The 23,738-nt window shown below is 35.2% G+C and overlaps 4 protein-coding genes, 1 long non-coding RNA gene and 2 pseudogenes across 5 annotated transcripts; 5 read left to right on the forward strand and 2 right to left on the reverse strand.

The window, feature by feature from the left end:
* Positions 1-487: 487 nt before the first annotated feature.
* Positions 488-3,145, forward strand: LOC106318543 (probable pectinesterase/pectinesterase inhibitor 41). Its single transcript, XM_013756567.1, has 2 exons — positions 488-1,562; positions 2,388-3,145. Exons 1-2 carry the CDS (start codon positions 536-538, stop codon positions 3,080-3,082), a joined length of 1,722 nt encoding a protein of 573 aa, XP_013612021.1. The 5' UTR covers positions 488-535; the 3' UTR covers positions 3,083-3,145.
* A 5,985-nt stretch (positions 3,146-9,130) lies between these two features.
* LOC106318544 (bifunctional epoxide hydrolase 2) lies at positions 9,131-11,455 on the forward strand. Its single transcript, XM_013756568.1, has 3 exons — positions 9,131-9,662; positions 10,687-10,925; positions 11,002-11,455. The coding sequence occupies exons 1-3, from the start codon at positions 9,198-9,200 to the stop codon at positions 11,246-11,248; spliced, it is 951 nt and encodes a 316-aa protein (XP_013612022.1). The 5' UTR covers positions 9,131-9,197; the 3' UTR covers positions 11,249-11,455.
* A 1,835-nt stretch (positions 11,456-13,290) lies between these two features.
* Positions 13,291-14,157, reverse strand: LOC106318546. The gene is made up of 3 exons (XR_001265325.1): positions 13,804-14,157; positions 13,559-13,718; positions 13,291-13,474 (listed from the first exon to the last, which is right to left on the reverse strand). It is a non-coding gene; the product is annotated as an uncharacterized LOC106318546 (long non-coding RNA).
* A 742-nt stretch (positions 14,158-14,899) lies between these two features.
* LOC106318545 lies at positions 14,900-17,360 on the forward strand (annotated as a pseudogene).
* Positions 17,361-18,761: 1,401 nt separating this feature from the next.
* Positions 18,762-21,420, forward strand: LOC106318633 (annotated as a pseudogene).
* A 206-nt stretch (positions 21,421-21,626) lies between these two features.
* LOC106318634 lies at positions 21,627-22,301 on the forward strand. The gene has a single exon (XM_013756694.1). It carries the CDS (start codon positions 21,755-21,757, stop codon positions 22,205-22,207), a length of 453 nt encoding a protein of 150 aa, XP_013612148.1. The 5' UTR covers positions 21,627-21,754; the 3' UTR covers positions 22,208-22,301.
* A 374-nt stretch (positions 22,302-22,675) lies between these two features.
* LOC106316988 (indole-3-acetic acid-induced protein ARG2-like) lies at positions 22,676-23,514 on the reverse strand. Its single transcript, XM_013754855.1, has 2 exons — positions 23,225-23,514; positions 22,676-23,067 (listed from the first exon to the last, which is right to left on the reverse strand). Exons 1-2 carry the CDS (start codon positions 23,296-23,298, stop codon positions 22,857-22,859), a joined length of 285 nt encoding a protein of 94 aa, XP_013610309.1. The 5' UTR covers positions 23,299-23,514; the 3' UTR covers positions 22,676-22,856.
* Between the last annotated feature and the right edge of the window lie 224 nt (positions 23,515-23,738).

Below are 23,738 nucleotides of genomic sequence, written 5' to 3' on the forward strand. Positions count from 1 at the left end.
AATTTGCGGGTTGGCGGATACCCGTGATTCAAATTTGGCTGATCCGCACCCGCCCCGCTCAAAATAATCTCGACCCGCACCCGCACCCGCGATTTAAAAATTTCAAATGGTTCGATCCGCACCCGCCCCGTGGCGGGTCAAACTGGGCGGGGCCCGCGGGCAATGATTAAAATTTCCAGCTCTAGATGAATATAATATATACGTAACAACGCGTTTTTCTCACACAAGACTCCATGATATTGACTTGGAAAAAAACTACATAGATCGGCATTATTGTTGTTTTGTTATATTATAATTAAAATAAAAAGGGGAAACATTTAAATAACACATCACATAACTTAGATTTTGAATAAAACAATTGAAAATACGGCCACAACAGCTACATTTATACTAGATTATTTGTGAAAATTTTCTCCATGTCAGTAACATTCATATGGACCACCTCCCAACCTCCTCCACTCTATATAAACCCACTAAACCTAATTCTCCAAAATCACACCAAAACATTCATTTAACAAATACACTAAACAGAAACATGACATTTCCAAAACTCTTGCTCATTACACTCTTCTTGTCTCTTCAAACACTCTTCATTGCTTCTCAAATCCTTACTTCTTCATCAAACTCTTCCTCCAGCATCTGCAAAACGACTCCGGACCCCAAGTTCTGCAAGTCAGTGTTCCCACAAACGTCACAAGGGGACGTTCGGGACTACGGCCGCTTCTCCCTACGTAAGTCACTAACGCAATCGCGAAAATTCACACGCACGATAGACAAATACCTCAAACGCAACAAAGGCTTATTATCACACTCCGTCGTTGGAGCTCTCCAAGACTGCCGTGACTTAGCTAGCCTCACTACGGACTATCTCACAACGTCGTTCGAGACCGTCAACGTCACCGCATCGTCCAAAACGCTGTCGTTTTCGAGAGCCGATGATATCCAAACGCTTCTTTCCGCGGCGTTGACCAACGAGCAAACGTGTCTCGACGGAGTCAACACCGCGGCTTCCACCTCGTGGACCATACGGAACGGCGTCGCATTGCCTCTCATTAACGACACGAAGCTTTTCAGCGTTTCCCTCGCTTTGTTCACCAAAGGGTGGGTCCCAAAGAAGAAGAAACAAACCGGCTACTCTTGGGCCCACCCGAAGAACACTCACTCTCATAACAAGCCGCTCCGTCACTTTCGTAACGGAGCTCTGCCGTTAAAGATGACGGAACAGACGCGCGCCGTTTACGAGTCTTTAAGCAGGAGGAAGCTCGCGGACGACGACAATGACGATAACACGGTGCTTGTGAGTGACATTGTGACGGTGAACCAAAACGGAACGGGGAATTTCACGACCATAACGGACGCAGTTGCGGTGGCGCCGAACAAAACCGACGGTACAGCTGGATACTTTGTTATCTACGTGACGTCAGGTGTTTATGACGAAAACGTATTGATCGCGAAGAACAAAAGGTATCTAATGATGATCGGTGACGGAATCAACCGTACGATTATTACCGGTAACCGGAGCGTCGTTGACGGTTGGACCACTTTCAACTCCGCCACTTTTGGTACGTCCATAAGAGATATGATATGCTTTATTCCACATGCATGAATGACTTTAGTTTGTAGCTAGTTAAAATACTACTGGTGCATAGTTTTAAAAGTTGTTCAAAAAAAGCTAGTTAAAAAACTACTAATTATATCTAAAAAAAATTAATATTATGAATTTTGTAGTATAATATTATGAAAATAGCTAATGTTGTCAAAAGTGTCAAAATGACATTCATAATATTAATATACTGATACTAATATACTCTAATATTATGTAGTTATTTAATGAAAACAAGTACCTTGAAATAACATTGAAATAAAGAAGTTTATTTTTAAAAATATAGAAATAAATAAGTTTAGTTCCGATAGTACCACAATTAGTTTTGAACTATGAGTTTTAAAAGCTAATGATTCGAATTCAAGGAGTTACTAAATTCTTTAAGATTCATGTCTCATTTTATGAATTTTCAACTTAATGAATTTTAATATGCTCAAAGTTTATTTTCACAAATTTACAATTTTTATGATACTTAAAACGAGTATTTTCAAAATAGTTACTATATTTGTCATATTTGCAATAAAGAAATACAAAACACTTTTGCATGTTACCGACGCATATTTTTGGATTGACTTTAACCAAAAAGAATTGAATCGAACCTTTAAATGAGTAGTAGTTCAACACGTTTCTCACTACATTACACACTTTGTAGTACTTCTAGGAGACTAGTGAATAAGTGACAAGACGCATTAATAATTCTTTTTCATCTTGGTCAACTATTATCGTTTTGTTTTATAGTATTTGTTAGAGAAAAAGAATAATCGTTGTGTGTTTATTCTTTCAGCCGTGACATCGCCGAACTTCGTCGCGGTAAACATTACTTTCCGGAACACGGCCGGACCAGATAAGCACCAGGCCGTGGCGTTGAGGAGCAGCGCCGATCTCTCCATCTTCTATAGCTGCAGTTTCGAAGCTTACCAAGACACTTTATACACTCACTCACTAAGACAATTCTATAGAGAATGCGACATATATGGAACAGTCGATTTCATATTCGGAAACGCAGCTGTTGTCTTACAAAATTGTAATCTGTATCCGAGACAACCGTTACCGAACCAGTTTAACGCTATCACTGCTCAAGGTCGTACCGACCCGAACCAAAACACAGGAACTTCGATCCACAATTGTACGATTAGACCTGCAGATGATCTGGCTTCGAGCAACTATACGGTCAAAACGTATTTGGGACGACCGTGGAAAGAGTATTCACGCACGGTTTTCATGCAATCATACTTGGATGGTTTTGTTGAACCGGTTGGTTGGAGAGAGTGGAATGGAGATTTTGCATTGAGTACGTTGTACTATGCAGAGTATAACAATACCGGACCCGGTTCAAGTACCACGAATCGGGTGGTTTGGCCAGGTTACCACGTGATCAACTCAACCGATGCGAATAATTTTACGGTTTCGAATTTCTTATTTGGTGATGAGTGGATGGTTCAGAGTGGTGTGCCTTATATGGCCGGTTTACTTTCGTAATTTCTTGTATTTGATTATATTACTTTATTAGTCCATAGTAGAACCTTAATAAACCGTTGTAGTTTTGGACATTTATGTGAGAATACTATAAAATAATAATTGTAATTTCAGTTACATTTTTTTGACATATGATTTACTGAATCCAAAAGTTGGAAGATATTGTTAGAATAAATGATGGATACAAAGACATTGGGATGATTGGTTGTGATTTATCTTCTTATTTTAGCTTTATTTATTTTTAAATCACTAAACTTTGTCAATCATGTTGTAGTTTTATTATCAAGTTTTTATTATTTTTTACCAATCATGCTATAGCTTTATTTTTTACCAATCATGCTATAGCTTTATTTTTAAAGCTACATAAAAAACATAAAGTAAATTTTTTTCTTATGTAATTTAGGCAAAAAACCTACATCTTCTTTTTATAAACCGTAGAATCTGTAAAATGAAAAAAAATCTATATATCAAATAAATTATATAATCATAATAAAAACTTTTATAAATATTTTAATTTTAAATTTGGGTGTTTTTAAATTATTAAAATATTAAAATAATATAAATATTTTTTATATATCAAATTTTAAATTACAATAAACTTTGATAATTTATAAAAAAATATTAATATACATTAATACAAATTTAGAATGTGTTTTGAAATTTAAAAACAACACTAAAGATCATAGGCTTGACTATATAGATCATTTACCGAAAAAATAAATATTTTCTTAAGGGTTGTTGACACATAGATTTTGATAAAAGTTCAAAAATATGAAAATATTGTTTTAATGCATAGTTACATCCTTCAATAATATATGATGAAAGTTAAAGAGGTTTGAAACTTTTTTGTCTCAGTTTTTCTAGAAATAGCGATTTTATAGTGGTTAATCCACCAATTTAGGGAGTATTATGAAGTTTTACTAAATTAATTGACAAAAATTAAACTGATGCTCATGTACCTTGAAAGAGAGTTTAATATACATTAATACAAATGTAGAATGTGTTTAGAAATTTTAAAAGAACATTAAAGATCATAGACTTCAGTATAAAGCATTTACTAAAAATTCAATATTTTCGTAGGGGATACATATATTTTGAAAAAAATTCAAAAATGTGAAAATATTGTTTGCATCCTTCACTAACATATTATGAAGGTCAAAGAGGTTTAGAACTTTTGTTGTCTTCGTCTCTCTAGAAAATAGTGATTTTATAGTGGTTAGTCCACTAATTTAAAGAGTATTATGAAGTTTTACTAAATTAATTGACAAAAAATTAAAACGATGTCTATGTACCACGAAAAGGGTTTAATATACATTAATACAAATGTAGAATGTATTTAGAAATTTTAAAACAACACTGAAGATCATAGACTTCAGTATATAGAGTATTTACCAGAAAATTCAATATTTTCGAAAATATGAATTTAATGTTTTAATGCATAGATCAACGTTTTGACAAACTCTTTTGTCTTTTTAGGGTTTAACCGTCACGTTTATTTTTGTATATAACACAAAACGTCAACGTTATGACCATGAAACCTAATTCTAATCGCATTAGAATTATGGACTAAGCCCATTTGTATTATGTTAGCCCACGTGCAATCACTATTGCATACATGCATATATAAGTTGCATACATATCGCATATGTATTTATTAAAAGAAAGTGTTAATTTTTTTTTTTTTAAAAGAAAAGCACATTACTTTTTCTTCCACGAAAGCGCACGTGCCCTCGGCGGTATACGATTTTTCATAAAATAAATTCCATCATCTTTCGCAGTCCATTCACGGTACTCACCACATCGTTCATGAGAGGCTACTCTATACACTTGAACGTTATGAAAACTTTTCAATTTAGGCCCATGCCTCAGGAGACATGTGTACACTTTCCTTGCTTCTCCATTCTTTTCGTTGAACCAGATAAAGGCTGAACGACCGCTTCTTAAATTTCGTACAAATAGATCCTTTTTTCCATCGTTGCAATGTACGTTGAGAACATTAGGTGGAGTGAGTCCGTTATGTATCATTATAGTATTGTCTGCGCATGCTGCTTCTAACTCAAAATATTCAAAACACATAACACTAACTGACATAAAAATTATGAAACGGTTCATTTTTTTTTAGAATTTGGGATGACTTTTGGAGTAATAGCGGTAAAAAAGTTTAGTATTTATAATTCTTTTGTATTTTAGAAAAAAATATACGTATGGCTATAGCTAAATTGGAATACAAAAATGAACCAATTAAATCTCTGGTTATACATGATTTAAGGGTGGAAAAATATTGATGGCCAATAAGATAAAATCTAATAAACTCACTCATATAAAGTTTTAGCATCAAAATGTATGGTTGGTCAATAAGATAAAAATATCAACTTCACTCACCATATACTATTTATATCCGGAAAAAAATTTGATCCTAATTATAAGTTTCAGATCTAAAAAACCGGTACCATACATATATAATTTAACAATATTGTGAACATTAGACTACTACCATAAACTTGATGGTAACAGGATCTTCTTCTCTTGAGAAAAATGCTGAGAATGTCCTAAAATTATTTGTACTTACTCTTACTTTTGGTAAAGTCGTAACGTCGAGAGGCAATCGTCATATAATATTAAGTGGTTATAATGTTTTGGTAGAAACCGCTTATAATCTATGAATTAAAAATTCATTATTATATGATCCTATGGGGTCACACACCTAATCGAATTGGATTATAAATATTTTAGAGTTATATTTATGTTATATATATGATATATATTTTACATATAATAAATACATATGCGATATGTATATAACTTATATATGCATGTATGCAATAGTGATTGCACGTGGGCTAACTAAGAGTATCTCCAATGTAATACTTTATTTTTTCCTCCAAAATGGAGTAAAAATAAAAATGGAGTAAAAATGATTTAACTCTACTTCATTTCTCACTCCATAATGGAGTGATGAACAAAAAAAATAGATTACTCTATTTATGGAGTAAACTCTATTATGCAATGAGATTTGGAGTTGGGTTGGAGCAATCTTTACTCTATTTTCATTTTTACTCCATTTTAGAAGAAAAAATAAAATGGGGTTGTAGATACCCTAATACAAATGGGCTTAGTCCATAATTCTAATGCGATTAGAATTAGGTTTCATGGTCATACCGTTGACGTTTTGTGTTATATACAATAATACAAAACAGTCACAAAAAGAAACGTGACGGCTAAAACCTAAAAAGACAAGAATTTGTCAAAACGTTGAGATTTGATCTATGCATTAAAACATTAAATTCATATTTTCGAAAATATTGAATTTTTCGGTAAATACTTTATATACTGAAGTCTATGATTTTTAGTGTTGTTTTAAAATTTCTAAATACATTCTACATTTGTATTAATGTATATTAAACTATTTTTCATGGTATATGGACATCGTTTTAATTTTTTGTCAATTAATTTATTAAAACTTCATAATACTCTCTAAATTAGTGGACTAACCACTATAAAATCACTATTTTCTAGAGAGACGGAGACAAAAAAAATTCCAAACCTCTTTGACCTTCATAATATGTTAGTGAATGATGCAACTATGCATTAAAACAATATTGTCACATTTTTGAAATTTTCTCAAAATCTATGTTGTAGAACCTAAAATCTACATTAAGTATTTGATATTAATCGGGAGTTTGATCTAGGGAAGATAAAAGATGTATGCAACAATATCTTTTGAACAAAACAATGTTAACAGTTTCCAGTAGGCAAAAATGGATTTTATTGATGAATAGGATCGAATACAATAAGTTGAACTAGATCGAATTACACAAGTGAGATCGATAAAGGAAAGAATCTAAGAACGGGAGGAAATAAGGTCGATGTATGTGTGTAGCTCTCTCTAGGGTTTTCCACGTGTGTCCATCAGTTTCCACTCATCTTCCTTTATAGTAAGTCGACTTCGAGATCTCTGTGGTAGCTCCGCAATCTTAGCTTCTTGTTGCACGATCTCCGCGACCTCTGCGACTCCTTCTCGAACTCGTATTCTCGTTGTGGGCTTCAGCTCCTTAAGGCACATGTTGTTGGTCGCGGCTCATTATCATATGGACCAAAATTGGGTCCAACATATGTGTTAACCAACCCCCTACGAAAATATTGAATTTTCAGTAAATGCTTTATATACTGAAGCCTATGATCTTTACTGTTCTTTTAAAAATTCTAAACACATTCTTCATTTGTATTAATGTATATTAAACTCTTTTTCACGGTACATGAGCATCATTTTAATTTTTTGTCAATTAATTTAGTAAAACTTAATAATACTCCATAAATTGGTAGATTAACCACTATAAAATCGCTATTTCTAGAAAAACGGAGACAACAAAAGTTCTAAACCTCTTTGACCTTCATCAGTGAATGATGCAACTATGCATTAAAACAATATTTTACATATTTTTGAACTTTTATCAAAATCTATAATGTCAACAACCCCTAAGAAAATATTGATTTTTTCAGTAAATGATCTATATAGTCAAGCATATGATCTTTAGTGTTGTCTTTAAATTTCAAAACACATTCTAAATTTGTATTAATGTATATTAATATTTTTCTTATAAATTATCAAAGTTTATTGTAATTTAAAATTTGATATATTATTTAAATATTTTAATAATTTAAAAACACCCAAATTCAATATTAAAATATTTATAAAAGTTTTTATTATGATTATATAATTTATTTGATATATAGATATTTTTTTCATTTTACAGATTCTACGGTCTACGGGAAGAAGATGTAGGTTTTTTGCCTAAATTACATAAGAAAAAATTTTACTTTATTTTGTTTAATGTAGTTTTAAAAATAAAGTTAAAGCATGATTGGTAAAAATTAATAAAAATTTGATGTAGGCTTTAACTTTTAAAAATAAAACTACAACATGATTGACAAAGTTTTGTGATTTAAAAACAAATAAAACTAAAGTAGGAAGATAAATCTCAACCAATCACCCTCCGTTATACATTGTTTTAATAGTAAACCCTTTCTCAAAAAAAAAAAAAAGAAGACATTTTACATTAATTGTTCACGAGTAACAAATGTTTCCATTCCAAATCATCTTCATTTGCTTTCCTAGCTGTTTCCAGGGATTCCAAAAAAAAAAAACGTTCCACAGACGCCACATTAACCAAAAGGCTAGAGATTGTTGATTTGATTTTGATATATGCAGTACCGGTCATGAGTTGCTAAAAAGAAAAAAAAAGACCGAAAATAGCAAGACTTGAAAATTATGGATTGAGCATTAAACTAACCTACTTTACCTTTAAACTGAAATAAACTTTGTAAATTGAGAATTGAAAATATTTGATAATATTGACTATTGAGAGCCGGAAAGCTCATGTTTCCCCCCTAGTTTCCTCCCAGGACCGGACCTGGTTGTAGGCAATATAAGTAGTGATAACATGGATGTTATGTTGTTCTCTAGACTTTAGATATTTGTTGTAGACACATTGTTGATATAGTTGATAGATTCCAAGTGCCAAGTACATACGAGCAATTGAAAAGGAAGTGGTAAAAAAAAAAAAAAAAAAAAAAGAATATCATGGACATAACAAATTAATGTGAATACCTCTATAGAGCATATGCCTAAAGCTGTTCCTAAGTTGATAAATTGCTCTCCAAACGAAATGTTGATTTTTGGAGCCAATGTAGACTTTCAGAATTTTGCTTTACATCCATATTCAATTTTGGTTGCTATATAGTTTCCTCACTGAAACGTGAAGCTAGCCAATAGTCTGACTGAATAGTTTATTTATCCATCTCACATGAGATTCTTTTGACGATGGTGTTTGGAATTGGGCATGTATATGCGTCTAGCTGCATTACAATCGTCTTCTGTTAATAGTAGGTAGCAGCTTCTCTTCATTCCACTGTTTTGCTATTGGTTGTAGTGCTTCAGCCAATGCAAATTTAGGTTGATGTGTCGTGGTAACAACTTATTCGACCGTACATTTACATTTTCTTTTGCAAAGAGAAGAGAAAACTATTGTAATGGGCCTATAAATGCATTAGAGATAAGACTAAATGTTGTTCATAAGCAACCGCACCACTTGAGAGTGATAGAACTGAGAGAGAAACAATGGAGAAGATCGAGCACACGACGATCTCCACCAACGGCATCAACCTCCACGTGGCTTCAATCGGCTCAGGTCCAGCGATCCTCTTCCTCCACGGCTTCCCCGATCTCTGGTACTCTTGGCGCCGCCAGCTCCTCTCTTTCGCCGGCTTAGGCTACCGCGCGATCGCCCCCGATCTCCGAGGTTACGGCGATTCCGACTCTCCCCCGTCACATGAATCGTACACCGTGCTCCACGTCGTCGGAGACCTCGTCGGGCTGCTGGACTCGCTCGGCGTTGACCGGGTGTTCCTCGTGGGCCACGACTGGGGAGCGATCGTGGCGTGGTGGATGTGTATGATCAGGCCTGATCGAGTCAAGGCGCTTGTGAACACGAGCGTCGTGTTTAATCCGAGGAATCCTTCTGTGAAGCCTGTCGATGCGTTTAAGGCCTTGTTTGGTGAGGATTACTATATCTGCAGGTTTCAGGTGAGACCAGAATTGAAACTCAGAGTTCAGGAGTTTGCTTAGTTTTAAACACAATGTTGAAGATAAAGATTAGGTTAACAAGTGGTAGGTACTGTTGTTGAGTGTGTTGAAATCGAAGGTTTCGAGTCTTGGCCACTAGTGAATTAACATTTCGGGCATCGTGGAGACCGACACGTCACTAGTGTAGACCACTTCTGTGGAGACATGATATCTCTGTATAATTTAAAAAGAAATTTGGAGCTTCCTGTTCATTCATTGCACACATTGGTTAATCGTCAAAGGTGCAGGCTTTGGTAGAATATTGCAGGGCAAATCTAATTTGCATTACTTCTTTTGCCATGGGCAATGAGGAATATTGCTGACTGGAGCTATGTAATATCACCTACCTATACAAAGCTCAAAGTAGTTGAGCATGTGCTTTTATGATTTGAATTCTTTAATAGTAGTCAAATAGGAAGTCAAAGTTATTTTACTTTACTTATTTATTTATGTGGTTGCTTGTAAGACTAGGCTAATGAGTGGTGGGTACTCTGAATGTGTTGAATCGAATACTGTTAGTTCATCGACCTTCCACATTGGTTAATCATCAAAGGCAAATTGCTTATAGGTAATTGCTTGTTTGGTGTTTAGTTGCGTGAAGTTAGTAGTGATTCTCCAGGTTTAATATAGCAATTACGTTCTGTCATAGGCAATGGGGAACCTTGATGGTGCTTGACTAGTTTTGAACTAATGCGACAATGTGTACTGAAATGGAACTTACTCAACAAACCAGACACCATTTATTTCTCTGGGATCTATGGAAAATGGGACCTATCATCACCTACCTATACAACGCTCAAAGTAGCTTAGCATATAATATGCAATTTGCAATTTTTATAGTAGTCAAATAGAAAGTCAAAGTCGTTTATTTTATTTGGGTATATTGTTGCTGTGAGTAAATGCAAGTTTGATTAGTCTTGTTGTTTCCGTTTGCTCTATACTAGATTACTAATGATTCAGAGTTTTTCTTTTTTTTTTGTCTCAGGAGCCTGGAGAGATTGAGGAAGACTTTGCTCAAGTTGATACGAAGAAGTTAATAAACAGATTCTTCACATCGCGTAATCCAGGCCCACCTTGCATTCCCAAATCACTTGGTTTCAGAGGTTTACCTGATCCACCTGCGTTGCCTGCTTGGCTCACTGAGGAAGACGTCAGTTTCTATGCAGAAAAATTTAGCCAAAAAGGCTTCACTGGTGGACTAAACTACTATCGCGCCATGAACCTGTAAGTCTTTCATTTCAACACCATCATTATGATGTCTCCTCGTGGTTGATCTGGTCTTTCCTCCTCTAACTTGTAGAAGCTGGGAACTAACGGCTCCATGGGCCGGTCTACAGATCAAGGTCCCTGCGAAATTCATTGTGGGTGATCTAGACATAACATACAACATCCCTGGAACAAAGGAGTACATACATGAAGGTGGTTTGAAGAAACATGTTCCATTCCTTCAAGAAGTGGTGGTAATGGAAGGTGTTGGTCACTTCCTTCAGCAAGAGAAGCCCGACGAAGTCACTGACCATATCTATGGCTTCTTCAGTAAATTCTGAACCTGCGAAATCAAATTCTCAGGGGCACTTTCTTACTTGGTGCGAGCCTCTACTTGTAATGGATTCGAAATGAAAAAATAATGTGTTAATTCGAAATTTATAACAAGTTCCAAGTATAACAGAAATCTGGTAAGACATTTATACACATCCTTGTGAATAAGTAAGAAAATCTATTATCTTTTGTAATATTATGATTGGAGGAGATAATATATGTGCTTTGACTCCAAAAATATTTTCTAAATCAAAAGATTTAAATAGAACAAAAATAAATTACGGACACACAATATTTGTTGCGCTTACAGAAAAAAATACAAAACTCCTAAAAATGTATGTTAAGTAGATCATTTTGTAAAATTATTTATATTTTAATTAAAAAATAATATTTTAAAATTTTAAATGAACACAATGTGATTTAGCTTACTAACATCATAAAAACGTAATTATATATGTGCTTTGACTCCAAAAATATTGAACAGAATGTGATTTAGCTTATTAACATCATAAGAAATAATATATGTGCTTTGACTCCAAAAATATTTTCTCAATCAAAAGATTTAAACAGAACAAAAATAAATTACGGACACACAATATTTGTTACGCTTACAGAAAAAAAATACAAAACTCCTAAAAATGTATGTTAAGTAGATCATTTTGTAAAATTATTTATATTTTAATTAAAAAATAATATTTTAAAAGTTTAAATGAACACAATGTGATTTAGCTTATTAACATCATAAAGAGTAATTATTACTTTAAAATATATTAAAATAAATAAATAATTCTAATATTTTGTAATATTTAATTTGTTTCATTTCTTCTTATGATAGAATGTTTATGCATTTTTCTAAAAATAATAATTATAAATTAAACAACGTTAACATAATGAAAGTATTTCAGATAATGTATATTCTTTCATTTCGTAATTTATCTAATTGCACCAAATGGGATAGTTTTTTATTATGCAAGTTTTATTTTTTCGTAATTTAATTATATTGCTGCTTTTTAGTGTTGCCAATAGAAGGTATTGCTTATATTTTTATTTTTTTTTAAAAAAAGAGAAAGTTAATAGCATCAATCTGAAGAAAATATATATTTTAGGTTTCGAAACGAGAAATAAGAGGGATAACATAAGGAGATAAAATCGGTTAGAGATTAAAATTTTAAAGAGTTTTGAATTAGAGTTTTTGATGTGGAAATCTTTTAGTTCAATGATTTAATTGATAGGTCATTAATATTTTTATACCAGAAAATCAGAGATTCAAATCTCATAAAATGCAAATTATGCTGGTTACCGAGAAGAAAATTTACAAGAGATTATCTATACTACAATTTTTGTTTTGTCAAAACAATTTATGTTGACTAAAATGGAATCTAATATGGTTCGGGCAAAGTTTATCATTTGTGTTTGATTAATGAAGTGTCTGCGTGTTTGATAAAATAAGTTAGTTCAATATTTAAATACTAGTTTTCTCAACTAAAATATTCATCATCTTAAAATATTCGAATTTTCATATATAAATATATATACACGTTTAAATTAAAAATGTAAATTGGATTGGAATCCAGATCTGGATTTAAATATCAAGATAATGTAGCGGGTCTTGGAATCCTTAGCTGTCATAACCAAATTATAGGTTTTATTGGTCAAAATTATTTATAACCAGATTATAGCTGTTAATCCCTAGATGTTAGAGCCAGATTATATATTTTATTAAACAGCACATGAACAACATTATATGTTGACTAAAAATGGCTTTGGTAGCATAATTTGCTACTCTCTTTGAATTTAAAAGATTGATGCCGTAGAGCATGTCCATCAATAAGAACCCTTTATGGACTCTAATCAATAAATTAGTAATAAATATAGTGATTTGAAATGTTTAGAACATTTGTTAATCTAATTTAATTTTTCTTCGTCCAATGGTAGAACACTATTGAGGTTCTTAAATTTTTTAAGTAAAATGATTGGATTTCATAACATGAAAGAACCTAAAATTTTTTAAACAGAAGACATTACAACATATTGAAAATACAAATACTAATAAGAACCGATTAGTTGTTTATCCACTACACAACACAATTCCATAAGCAAAAGAAGATAAGAAATTTAAAATAGAATGAATGGATTGAAACAAATCAGACAAATCTATTTAATACCCTGCAGTGATGATCAAAACTGTCCACACATTTGCCACAAACTTTGCAATGTTTGTTGTATTTGAAGACCTGTGAAAGTAAATACATATTAGTCCACACCAATCAGAAGAAAGAGTAACCAACGAGTTTGTGAAGTCAAATGTTTTCACGCACCTCAACTTCACAAAGACTGCAATAAAACATCTCATCCTCACTCATCTGCTGCTCAGAAGATTCACCTCTTCCACTGCAACAACCACAAAGCATTGCACAAGGAGAGCAAAGCAGATGCAGGAGAGACGATCTTTGTGATGAGTCCAGCAACTGCCACCACCTACCCATAAATTTCAATAAAGTTTCAAACTTTCACCTCAAAATCAAAAACCCTCCAAAGAAACTTCACTCAGAATGGAGTTTACCTGAAGTGGATGGTAGATCGAAGTGACTCAAATCAAATAAACATAAAAGCTTTCCCTTTTTGAAGTGACCCACCATGGAAGGGAGAGGGGAGAAGAGTTATGATTGAATCAAACGAACGTTCAAGATCCTCTACAAAGGAATGAAACGAATCAAACGAATAAATCGAACACTCTCGAATCAAACGAACAAAAACTATTATATAAGAAAAATTTCACAGAGAATCGACAGAGATGATGGAGAAATCGAAGAATCGACCGAGAATCGCCAGAGAAGATGGAGAGATCAAGCTTGGAGGAGGAAGAGAAAAATGGAATTTTCGCATGAGACCGATGACGAAGGAAAGAGGCTGTCAAATAGGAAGTTGACACGTAAGAGTTCTTATCAACCCTTAAAATCCCACTTTAAACAGCGGTTCTCTTTGGTTTTTTTTTTTTTTTCATTTATTTTTTTCATCATTTTGTTTAGAACCTCATTTAAGAAACCCCAATGGAGGTGATCTTATGATTTGCACACATGTTAATAACATTAAATATATATTTTAAATGATTAGTTTTGTTAGTTGTATTTGTTTCATGATCTAAAATTCTAGTACTCATATTTCAGATTTTAATTTTTGTTTTAATTTTCGAATAAAATGCATAATTAAAAGTAGAACACCAATTTTTTTACACAAATAAAAAATTAAATCATCAATTATTTGTATACGCAATTATTGGTATACGGAATGAGTATTTGTTTAGATTAAAGAAATGTGAGTTTTTCTTTTACAAAAATGAAAGTGAATTTACTATTTAAACGTCAGTTTTCACTATTAAAATTTGAATCTGTAAAACATGTAGTATATATTAAAATTACAAATAAAAAATTTGATTGGATCAATCTTGGATTCCTAATAATTTATCCCTAATTTGATCTGGATCTGAATATCAAGATTTTGGATTGGATCGGGTCTTGGACTCCGAAAAATAATTCTGGACTATAATTTCCATTGGTCACAATTGTTTATAAATAAAACAATATAAATATGAATGCAATACGAACGTTGAGAAGCGAGTGAGAGAGAACTATCAGGGAGAAGAGAGAAAGAAAAAACAAATGGAGAGGATCGAGCACACGACGGTTTCCACCAAGGGCATCAACATGCACGTATAGCTTCAATCGGTTCAGGTCCAGTGATCCTATTCCTCCATGGCTTCCCCGATCTCTGGTACTCATGGCGCCACCAGCTTCTCTCTTTCGCCGACTTAGGTTACCGCGCAATCGCTCCTGATCTCCGAGGTTACGGCGATTCCGACTCTCCCCCGTCTCATGAATCGTACACCCTACCCCATATCGTCGGAGACCTCGTCGGTTTGCTGGACTCGCTCGGCGTTGACCAGGTTTTCCTCGTTGGCCATGACTGGGGAGCCATCATCGCGTGGTGGATGTGTAAGATCAGGCCTGATCGAGTCAAGGCGCTGGTGAACATGAGCGTTGAGTTTCATCCGAGGAATCCTTCTGTGAAAACTGTTGATGCGTTTAAGGCTTTGTTCGGCGAGGATTACTACATCTGCAGGTTCCAGGTGAGACTTGAATCGAAACTTTCCATGTCTTTTAGGGTTTTTATCTGACTTATGACGCAAGTCTTTTGTTTGTTACTGGTGAAGATATAGATTAGGCTAACGAGTGGTAGGTAGTGGAAAATGTTACTTCACGGACATTTTTCTTCATTGCCCACATTGGTTAACCATCAAAAGCAAAATACTTTAGCTGATTGCTTTGTTTGGTGTTTAGTGGTGATTACTTCGTTTGACATGGCAGTGAGGAATGTTGTTTGGATCTATGTAATCTGAGACCTATCACCTACCTAGCCCTGCGGATTTGAACCGAACCGAATTATTTGGTTTTCTGTTCACTTTTGGTTTGGTTCAGAAAGCTTTTGAAAATATTTTGGTTTTTCAATTCAGTTCGTTTTTTTATGAGTTTTGGTTTTCAAAAGCAAAATAAAGTTAACCAAAATTACCAAATCAAATTAATTAAACTAACCAAAAATAATCAAAACGATCCAAATTTTTTTTTTAAAGTTATACTGAAAGCTAACCAAAACCTAAAATCGGTTATTTTCAAGAAAAATATAAAACTGGAATTACCGAAAACCAAACCAAACCGAGTTTTTTGGTTTACTTTGGCCGAACTAAACTAACCGAAACCAAAAATATCCGACCTGAATAAACCAAATAAGCCGAAACAGCAAGCCTACATCTACATATACAAAGCTCAAAGTAGTTGAGCTATGATATGCAAGTTGTAATTTTATAATATAAAATAGTAATCAAATAAAAAAGTCTAAGTCATTTACTTTATTTGGGTATGTGGTTGCTTAAGACTAGGCTAACGAGTGATAGCTAGTGTGAAACTGTTGAGACTGAACTGTTGCGCATCGACCTTCTTCTTCATTGTCCACGTTGGTTAATCATCAAAGGCAAAAGAATTTAGCTGATTTCTTGTTTGGTGTTTAGTTGTTTTAGATCAGTTGTGATTCTTTACGTTTAATAACAATTACTTCTTTTGACATGGCAATGAGGAATGTTATTTGGATATATGTAATCTGCGACCTACTATCACTTATTACCTACCTATACAAAGCTCAAAGTAGCTGACCATATGATATGCAATTTGCAATATTTATGATTTAAAAATGGCAATATTAATTATAAAAGAATTTCAAAAGTCATTTACTCTATTTAGTTATATGGTTGTTTGTTATAAGTAAAAATGCAAGTTTGATTAGTCTTGTTGTTTCCATTTGCTTGTGTTTCTTTTCTTTATCTCAGGAGCCTGGAGATATTGAGGAAGACTTTGCTCTAGTTGATATGAAGAAGTTAGTAAATGGTTTTTTCACTTCGCATAACACACGCCCACCTTGCATTCCAAAGTCAGTTTTCAAATATTTACCTGATCCACCTGCTTTACCTGCTTGGTTCACCGAGCAAGACGTATGTTTCTATGCAGACAAGTTTAGCCAAAAAGGCTTCACTGGCGGACTAAACTACTATCGCGCCATGAACCTGTAAGTTTTTTTATGAATATTTATCTAGCCTCCAGTTATTCAATCATTATGATAACTCCTCATGGTCTTATCCCTCTAAACCTGTAGAAGCTGGGAATTAACGGCTCCGTGGGATGGTCTACAGATCAAGGTCCCTGTGAAGTACATTACGGGTGATCTTGACCCTACATACCACATCCCCGGAACAAAGGAATACATACATGATGGTGGTTTGAAGAAACATGTTCCATTTCTACAAGAAGTGGTGGTAATGGAAGGTGTTGGTCATTTCCTTCAGCAGGAGAAGCCCAAGGAAATCACTGACCATATCTATGGCTTCTTCAAGAAATTCTAAACCGGCGAAATCAAGTTCGGTTCTACTGAGCTTCGTCAAGAGCACTTTGTTGGTGTGAGCTTCTACTTGCAATGGGATTTGAAATGAAAGGATAATGTGTGTATTTTTTTACTTGTTTAAATAAGACATCTATACCTCTTCTCTCCTCAAGATCTTTGAGAGAGAAATTCATTTTTTATTTTATTTTAATTCCGATCTTGTTAATCCGAATATGTTTTTGTCAATCCTTTGGCTTCTCTCTCTCTCTCTTTCTATTTCAGATGAAATGCGAAATTACTAATGCTTTTTGAGCAATTTTTTTTTTTTTTGTTCATCGCATTCTAATTCATCTTTCCAAAAGATGTAAATCTTTGCTTCCTTATGATTTATATTAGACACGCATCGTAAAAGAGATAGTAGCGGGGTTATAAAAATAATTCAATCAATAATAAAAAATTATAAAATGTAATTATTTAAATAGTTTTTTTAAAAATAAAGTTAATTTAGAAATCTCAAACACTAAAGGGGTTATTGGAACATGAATTTCTGTGGAATTTGATGATTTTAATAGTTGAGAGGATTTTACAAGTTAACTAGATTTAACAAATTTTATCAAATACTTTTACATAGATTTTCATTACTTGTGTATAGCTATTGATTGTTATTAACTTTTAAAGTAAAAAATTAATGGTGGTAGAAAAAAAAAGAAAGAAAATCATTTCAATTAAGACAATTTCTAAACAACTTTTAAAAAAGTTTTTGTCATAAAAAAGATCTCAAGAAATAAAATGACCAAAAAATTTAATTTCTACTTCTTACTTTATAGATATATAAATAATAAAAAATAAAAAAAATATTTTTTTATATAATTTCTAAATATATGTTTTAAATTTGAATTTTTTGTAAAAAAAATTTGAATTATTATTTTTGAAATGTTTTTTTTTTAAAAATTCGAAAGTGCTTTTTAAAACTATTTTTACAATTTTTATTTTAAATTTTTAATATTTTTTTCTATTTTTTTAAGTTGTGAATTGTATTATGTTAAAGTTGTGATTTGCATATTATTTCATTCTTCAATTTGAGTTTTTGTATGTGAGTGTATTTTATTACATTGATTTCAAAAATCTTATGGGTATAGATGATATTCTCAAAGTTGAGTACTATGAGTAAAAACAAAGAAAATTTACATTTCAATAACAATAGATTTTAATAGAATCTTAAAATCAATGAAAACTAAAATTTTCCAATAACAAAAGATTTTGAGTGGAATTTAAAAATCGATCACCCCCAATAACAATGAATTATATTTAGATTTTAAAAATTCACTAACCAATAACAATGGAATCTCAAAACTTAATAATTCCTCTATAATTCTTTGCCCAATAATCTCCCTAAATTTTTTTTTAAGAAATATGGTAAAATTTGAAATGGAAGGAGTATTAAATTTTATATTGGAATGAAAATGTTGAAAAGTAAAATAGCTAATAATTCGTTGCCAACAAAAAAAAAAAGCTAAAATTTACAATAATAAGCGTGTGATATCACGCACCTATTATGCGTAAACTCCCGGACAAATATTCACCCGAAAGTCAGAGAAACCACTCTCCTTTTCAAAAAGACGAAAGCACCCTCACCTTCTTCCGTCGCACCGCTTCTACAGCGATACCCTTTTAGTCAAACAACATTCTTCTCCAAATCCAAAACTCCTCCTCCCTCTTCTTCGCTGTAACGCTTCACCTAAAACTCCCAAAACACAATGCAATCACCAAAACCGCGGCGTAAAGCGGGCCCCACAACAAACGGACTCGACTCCGCGGAGAAGCTCGACGAGCTCCTGATATCCTCCGCGATCTGCAACGGCGAGGACTTAGGCCCGTTCGTCCGCAAAACCTTCGGCACAGGCAAGCCGGAGACGCTCCTCCACCACCTCAAGCTCTTCTCCCGATCCAAAGAGTCCGAGATCGAGGAGGTCTGCAAAGCTCACTACCAGGACTTCATCCACGCCGTCGACGACCTCAAGTCCCTCCTCTCCGACGTCGAATCGCTCAAATCGGCCCTCTCGGACTCCAACTCCAAGCTCTAATCCGTCGCGGCTCCGCTTCTATCGTCCCTCGACTCGCTCGTCGAGGCCGGGACCGTCTCCAACAACGTCGATCTGGCGATCGGAGCGGTTAAGCACTGCGTCCGCGTGGCGGAGATCGCGTCGCGAGCGAATCGGCATCTCCAGGGAGGGAGCTTCTACATGGCGCTCAAGTGCGTGGAGCTGATCGAGAGCGAGCTCTTGGAGAAGACGCCGTCGTCGACGTTGAAGCGGATGATTGAGAAGAGGATCCCTGAGATTCGAGGGTACGTGAAGAGGAGAGTGAGTAAGGAGCTTGGCGATTGGTTGGTGGAGATTCGCGTCGTGTGTAGGAACTTAGGTCAGTTAGCTATAGGTGAAGCTTCCTCCTCGCGTCAGCGTGAGGAGGAGCTTAGGATTAAACAGAAGGAACCTGAATGCGTCTACGAAGAAGATATTGATAGTGACGAGTATGAGTCTAGTGATGATGATGGCTTTGATTTGACTCCGCTCTATAGAGCTTACCACATTCATCAAACACTCTCACTCGAAGATGGTTTTAAGCAGTACTATTTCGATAACAGGGAGCTTCAGCTCAAGTCTGACTCACAGGTTTCTTCAATGACTCCGTTTCTCGAGTCCCACCAGACGTTTTTCGCGCAGATCGCGGGGTTCTTCATAGTGGAGGATCGGGTTTTGAGGACCGGAGGAGGGTTGATTTCGAAGATGGAGGTCGAGTTTCTGTGGGATCTTGCGGTTACCAATATGTGCGCTGTTTTGGAGGATCAGTTCTCTAGGATGCAGACGGCTAATCATTTGCTGTTGATTAAGGATTACGTTAGCTTGTTAGGTGTGAGTCTGCGTAGGTATGGATACACTGTTGACCCGCTTCTCGAAGTGTTGAGCAAGCATAGGGACAAGTATCACGAGCTGTTGTTGTCTGATTGTCGGAAACAGATGGCGGAAGCTTTGTCTGCTGATAAGTTTGAGCAGATGTTGATGAAGAAGGAGTATGAGTATTCCATGAATGTTCTCTCTTTTCAGCTTCAGACGTCGGATATTGCGCCGGCGTTTCCTTACATTGCGCCGTTTTCCACCGCGGTTCCGGATTGTTGTCGGATCGTTCGGTCTTTTATCGAGGATTCGGTTAGTTTCATGTCTCACGGAGGCCAGCTTGATTTCTACGATGTGGTTAAGAAGTATCTAGATAGGCTTCTAGGCGAAGTTCTCGACGAGGCTCTGTTGAAGCTGATTAGCTCATCTGTTCATGTAGTGTCTCAAGCGATGCAGGTTGCTGCAAACATGGCCGTGTTCGAGCGCGCTTGCGATTTCTTCTTCCGACACGCCGCGCAGCTCTCGGGAGTTCCGTTGAGGATGGCGGAGAGAGGGAGAAGGCATTTCCCGTTGACCAAATCACAAAACGCGGCGGAGGAAACGCTCTCGGGGCTGCTTAAGAAGAAGATAGACGGGTTCATGATACTGGTCGAGAATGTGAACTGGACAAGCGACGACGTTCCTCAGGGCGGGAACGAGTACATGAACGAAGTGATAATCTACTTGGAGACTCTGGTCTCCACCGCGCAGCAGATTCTACCCGCTAAAGTCCTGAAAAGGGTTTTGCGCGATGTGATCGCTCACATCTCCGAGAGAATCGTCGGAACGTTGTGTGGGGATCTGGTGAAGAGACTCAGCATGGCTGCAATCAAGGGACTTGACATGGATGTTCAGTTGCTGGACTCTTTTACAGAGCAGTTAACTTCACTGCTCACGGAGAAAGAGGCTAACGAGATGAAAACGGCTTTTGTGGGGATAAGACAGATGATTAACTTGCTTCTGAGTAGTCACCCTGAGAAGTTCCTTAACCCTGTGATCAGAGAAAGAAGCTACCACGCTTTGGATAATAGGAAAGTTGCGACGGTATCTGAGAAGTTGAGAGATCCATCAGATAGTATTTTTGGGACGTTTGGAGCAAGAGGGTCGAGGCAAAACCCTAAGAACAAATCGTTAGACACGTTGATAAAGAGATTGAGAGATGTGAGCTGATGATGATTTGAGCACAAACACACAAAGAGTAAGTAAGATTGTTCAATCTCCTCTGTATTGATAGTTATTGTAATCTGCTTTATATTTTTGTTGATGATGATTCGTTGATCTCTGAGTTACAAGGCAAGAAAGAAAAAAACAATTTCGGTTTATTCGGTGGTCCATTATGGTTTTTCATTTCTGGTTTGATTTTTGTTTTCAAGATTTTTGTTTCTAGAAAAACAAACATTTCAGTTTAATGGAATGTGAAGTTGGTAGTTGGTGCATTTTCTTCATGTCAATTAAGTTTTGGTTTGATTCATCTGAACACGAACCTTCGCGATCAAATCTCTACCGTCCATGTATTGCATGTTTACTTCATCGGACATTGACACTGTTATTACACAAACACCTAACAACTGTTTTCCTAATAAAACACAACTACTTCAAAAATAGAACACAACTAGACACGAATCATAGCAACAGAGTGAAGAAGAAGAACAAGCGATGTCGTTAAACACAATCCTCACTTGGAGCCTCGTCTTCTTTCTTTTCCTCACCGTCTCCGACCAAAAGCCCACCGCTTATGACGCTGTCAAAAGCTACAATTTACCACCAGGAATCCTCCCAAAGGGCGTCGTTGACTACGAGCTTAACCCCAAAACCGGCGATTTCAAAGTCTATTTCAACGGCACGTGTGATTTCTCCATCCAGTCGTACCAGCTCAAGTACAAATCAACTATCTCCGGCGTTATATCCACCGGCCAAGTCAAGAATCTGAAAGGCGTTAGCGTTAAGGTGCTTTTTTTCTGGGTCAATATTGTTGAGGTGTCTCTTGACGGCGGCGATCTTGATTTCTCCGTCGGGATTGCGTCGGCGAGTTTCCCGGCGGTTGATTTTGAGGAGAGTCCTCAGTGTGGATGTGGGTTCGATTGTAATGGGCTTTTGTTTTCTTCTTGAATCTATTAGGCCTTATGTTGTACCAAATAAAAGGCCTTTTGTTTTTAGTATGAGCCATGGCGATGATTAAGTTTATTAAATAAATAACTTATAATATGTGTATTAGTATTTGGTTTAGTTGTGGTAATATGAGCTTCACATACTGAATTTAAGAGTTTGATCATTGATGCAAGTGTCTTATTGCAAACTATTGTTAAAACTGATTTAGATACTTAACATAGATATGGTCTAACTATTTGAATATTGTATGGTATGCTTATTATAATTATTGATATTTGTATGATATGCTTCATTAAATCATTATGACCTAATTATTGAATAATATGCTAATCCAGTAGAGATACCTTTCCAAAAAAAATAAGTAGTCTTATCAGTAGTTGTTATGCTAAGTTAGAAAAAGAAAAAATTGCTAGTAGTAAACAAGTGATTTTAGAAAACTATATCATGGATACATCATACATCCAACGATCCTTTTTGTTACAAAATAGAACAACCAGGAAGGCTTCTCTATTGGTTCATTACATAATCGCACGTAAAACAGGGTTCACCGCACAAGATCATAACCCTCTTCCCCTAATCTCGTCTCAAGACATTAAATTAACATTACAATAATTAATCAAAAAAGAACTTCTTCATTCAATTAATATAATCACTGCTTTTTGTTCAAGAGAGCTGCTCGTAGCTCCGCTGGATCAATCTCGTTGGAACCGGTTTCCGGTCTGTAATAACCGGTTTTGGGGTCTGGAATCCAAGCAGCAATCTTCTGGTTCGATTCTTCCACTCCCTTCTTCACCACCGCAGAAACAACTGCTCCACCTTTTCCACCGCTCGGTTGCGCCGTCGTGGCAGCAAAACCACGTCTGTTAAACAAAAGGCATAAAACGATACCGTTTAATAACAGAATAAAACAGAGCATAACATAAGCAAAACCTCATGTTAAACCAAAATAAATACAGAACGACACCGTTTAAAAACAGAGCATAAACAGAGGAAAAACAGAGCATAAGCAGAGCATACCGGAAGATTGCATTGGAGAGTTCTTGAGAGACGAAAGCGGATACGAACTTAACGCTAGAGAGAGAACGAGCCATGTTTATCGAAATATTTGAAAGAGAGAGAGAGATGGAACAGACAGTAAAAGGTTGAAACTTTTTATATCGCCGCCGCAGAAGGAGAGGTTTATCCGAGGAATAGGAGAGTTTGATCTGCGGCGAGGAGATTGAAAGAAGCTTGGTGTCGTCTGTGTGTCTCTCTCTCAAACTAGATTTGATTTCGAAATGGTTTTGAGGGATGTGAAATGAGGAAGAGGAGATGAAGGTTTATATAGAATGAAGGAAGGGGACGATGGAGAGGTGAAAAGGAAAGTAACTATGGCCTTTGACCATAATTAGCTTTGCTTTTTTTTTCATTAAGTCAAAATTAGACTGTTTGCTTAATAAAAATATCTTTTTTTTTTTTTTGAACACAAAATATCTTTATTTAGGTTTGGTTTTGAACGTGTGAACATGATTAAAATAAAATGTCTTGAAAC

This window comes from Brassica oleracea, chromosome C9 (assembly GCF_000695525.1).
Source record: "Brassica oleracea var. oleracea cultivar TO1000 chromosome C9, BOL, whole genome shotgun sequence".
NCBI lineage: Eukaryota > Viridiplantae > Streptophyta > Magnoliopsida > Brassicales > Brassicaceae > Brassica > Brassica oleracea.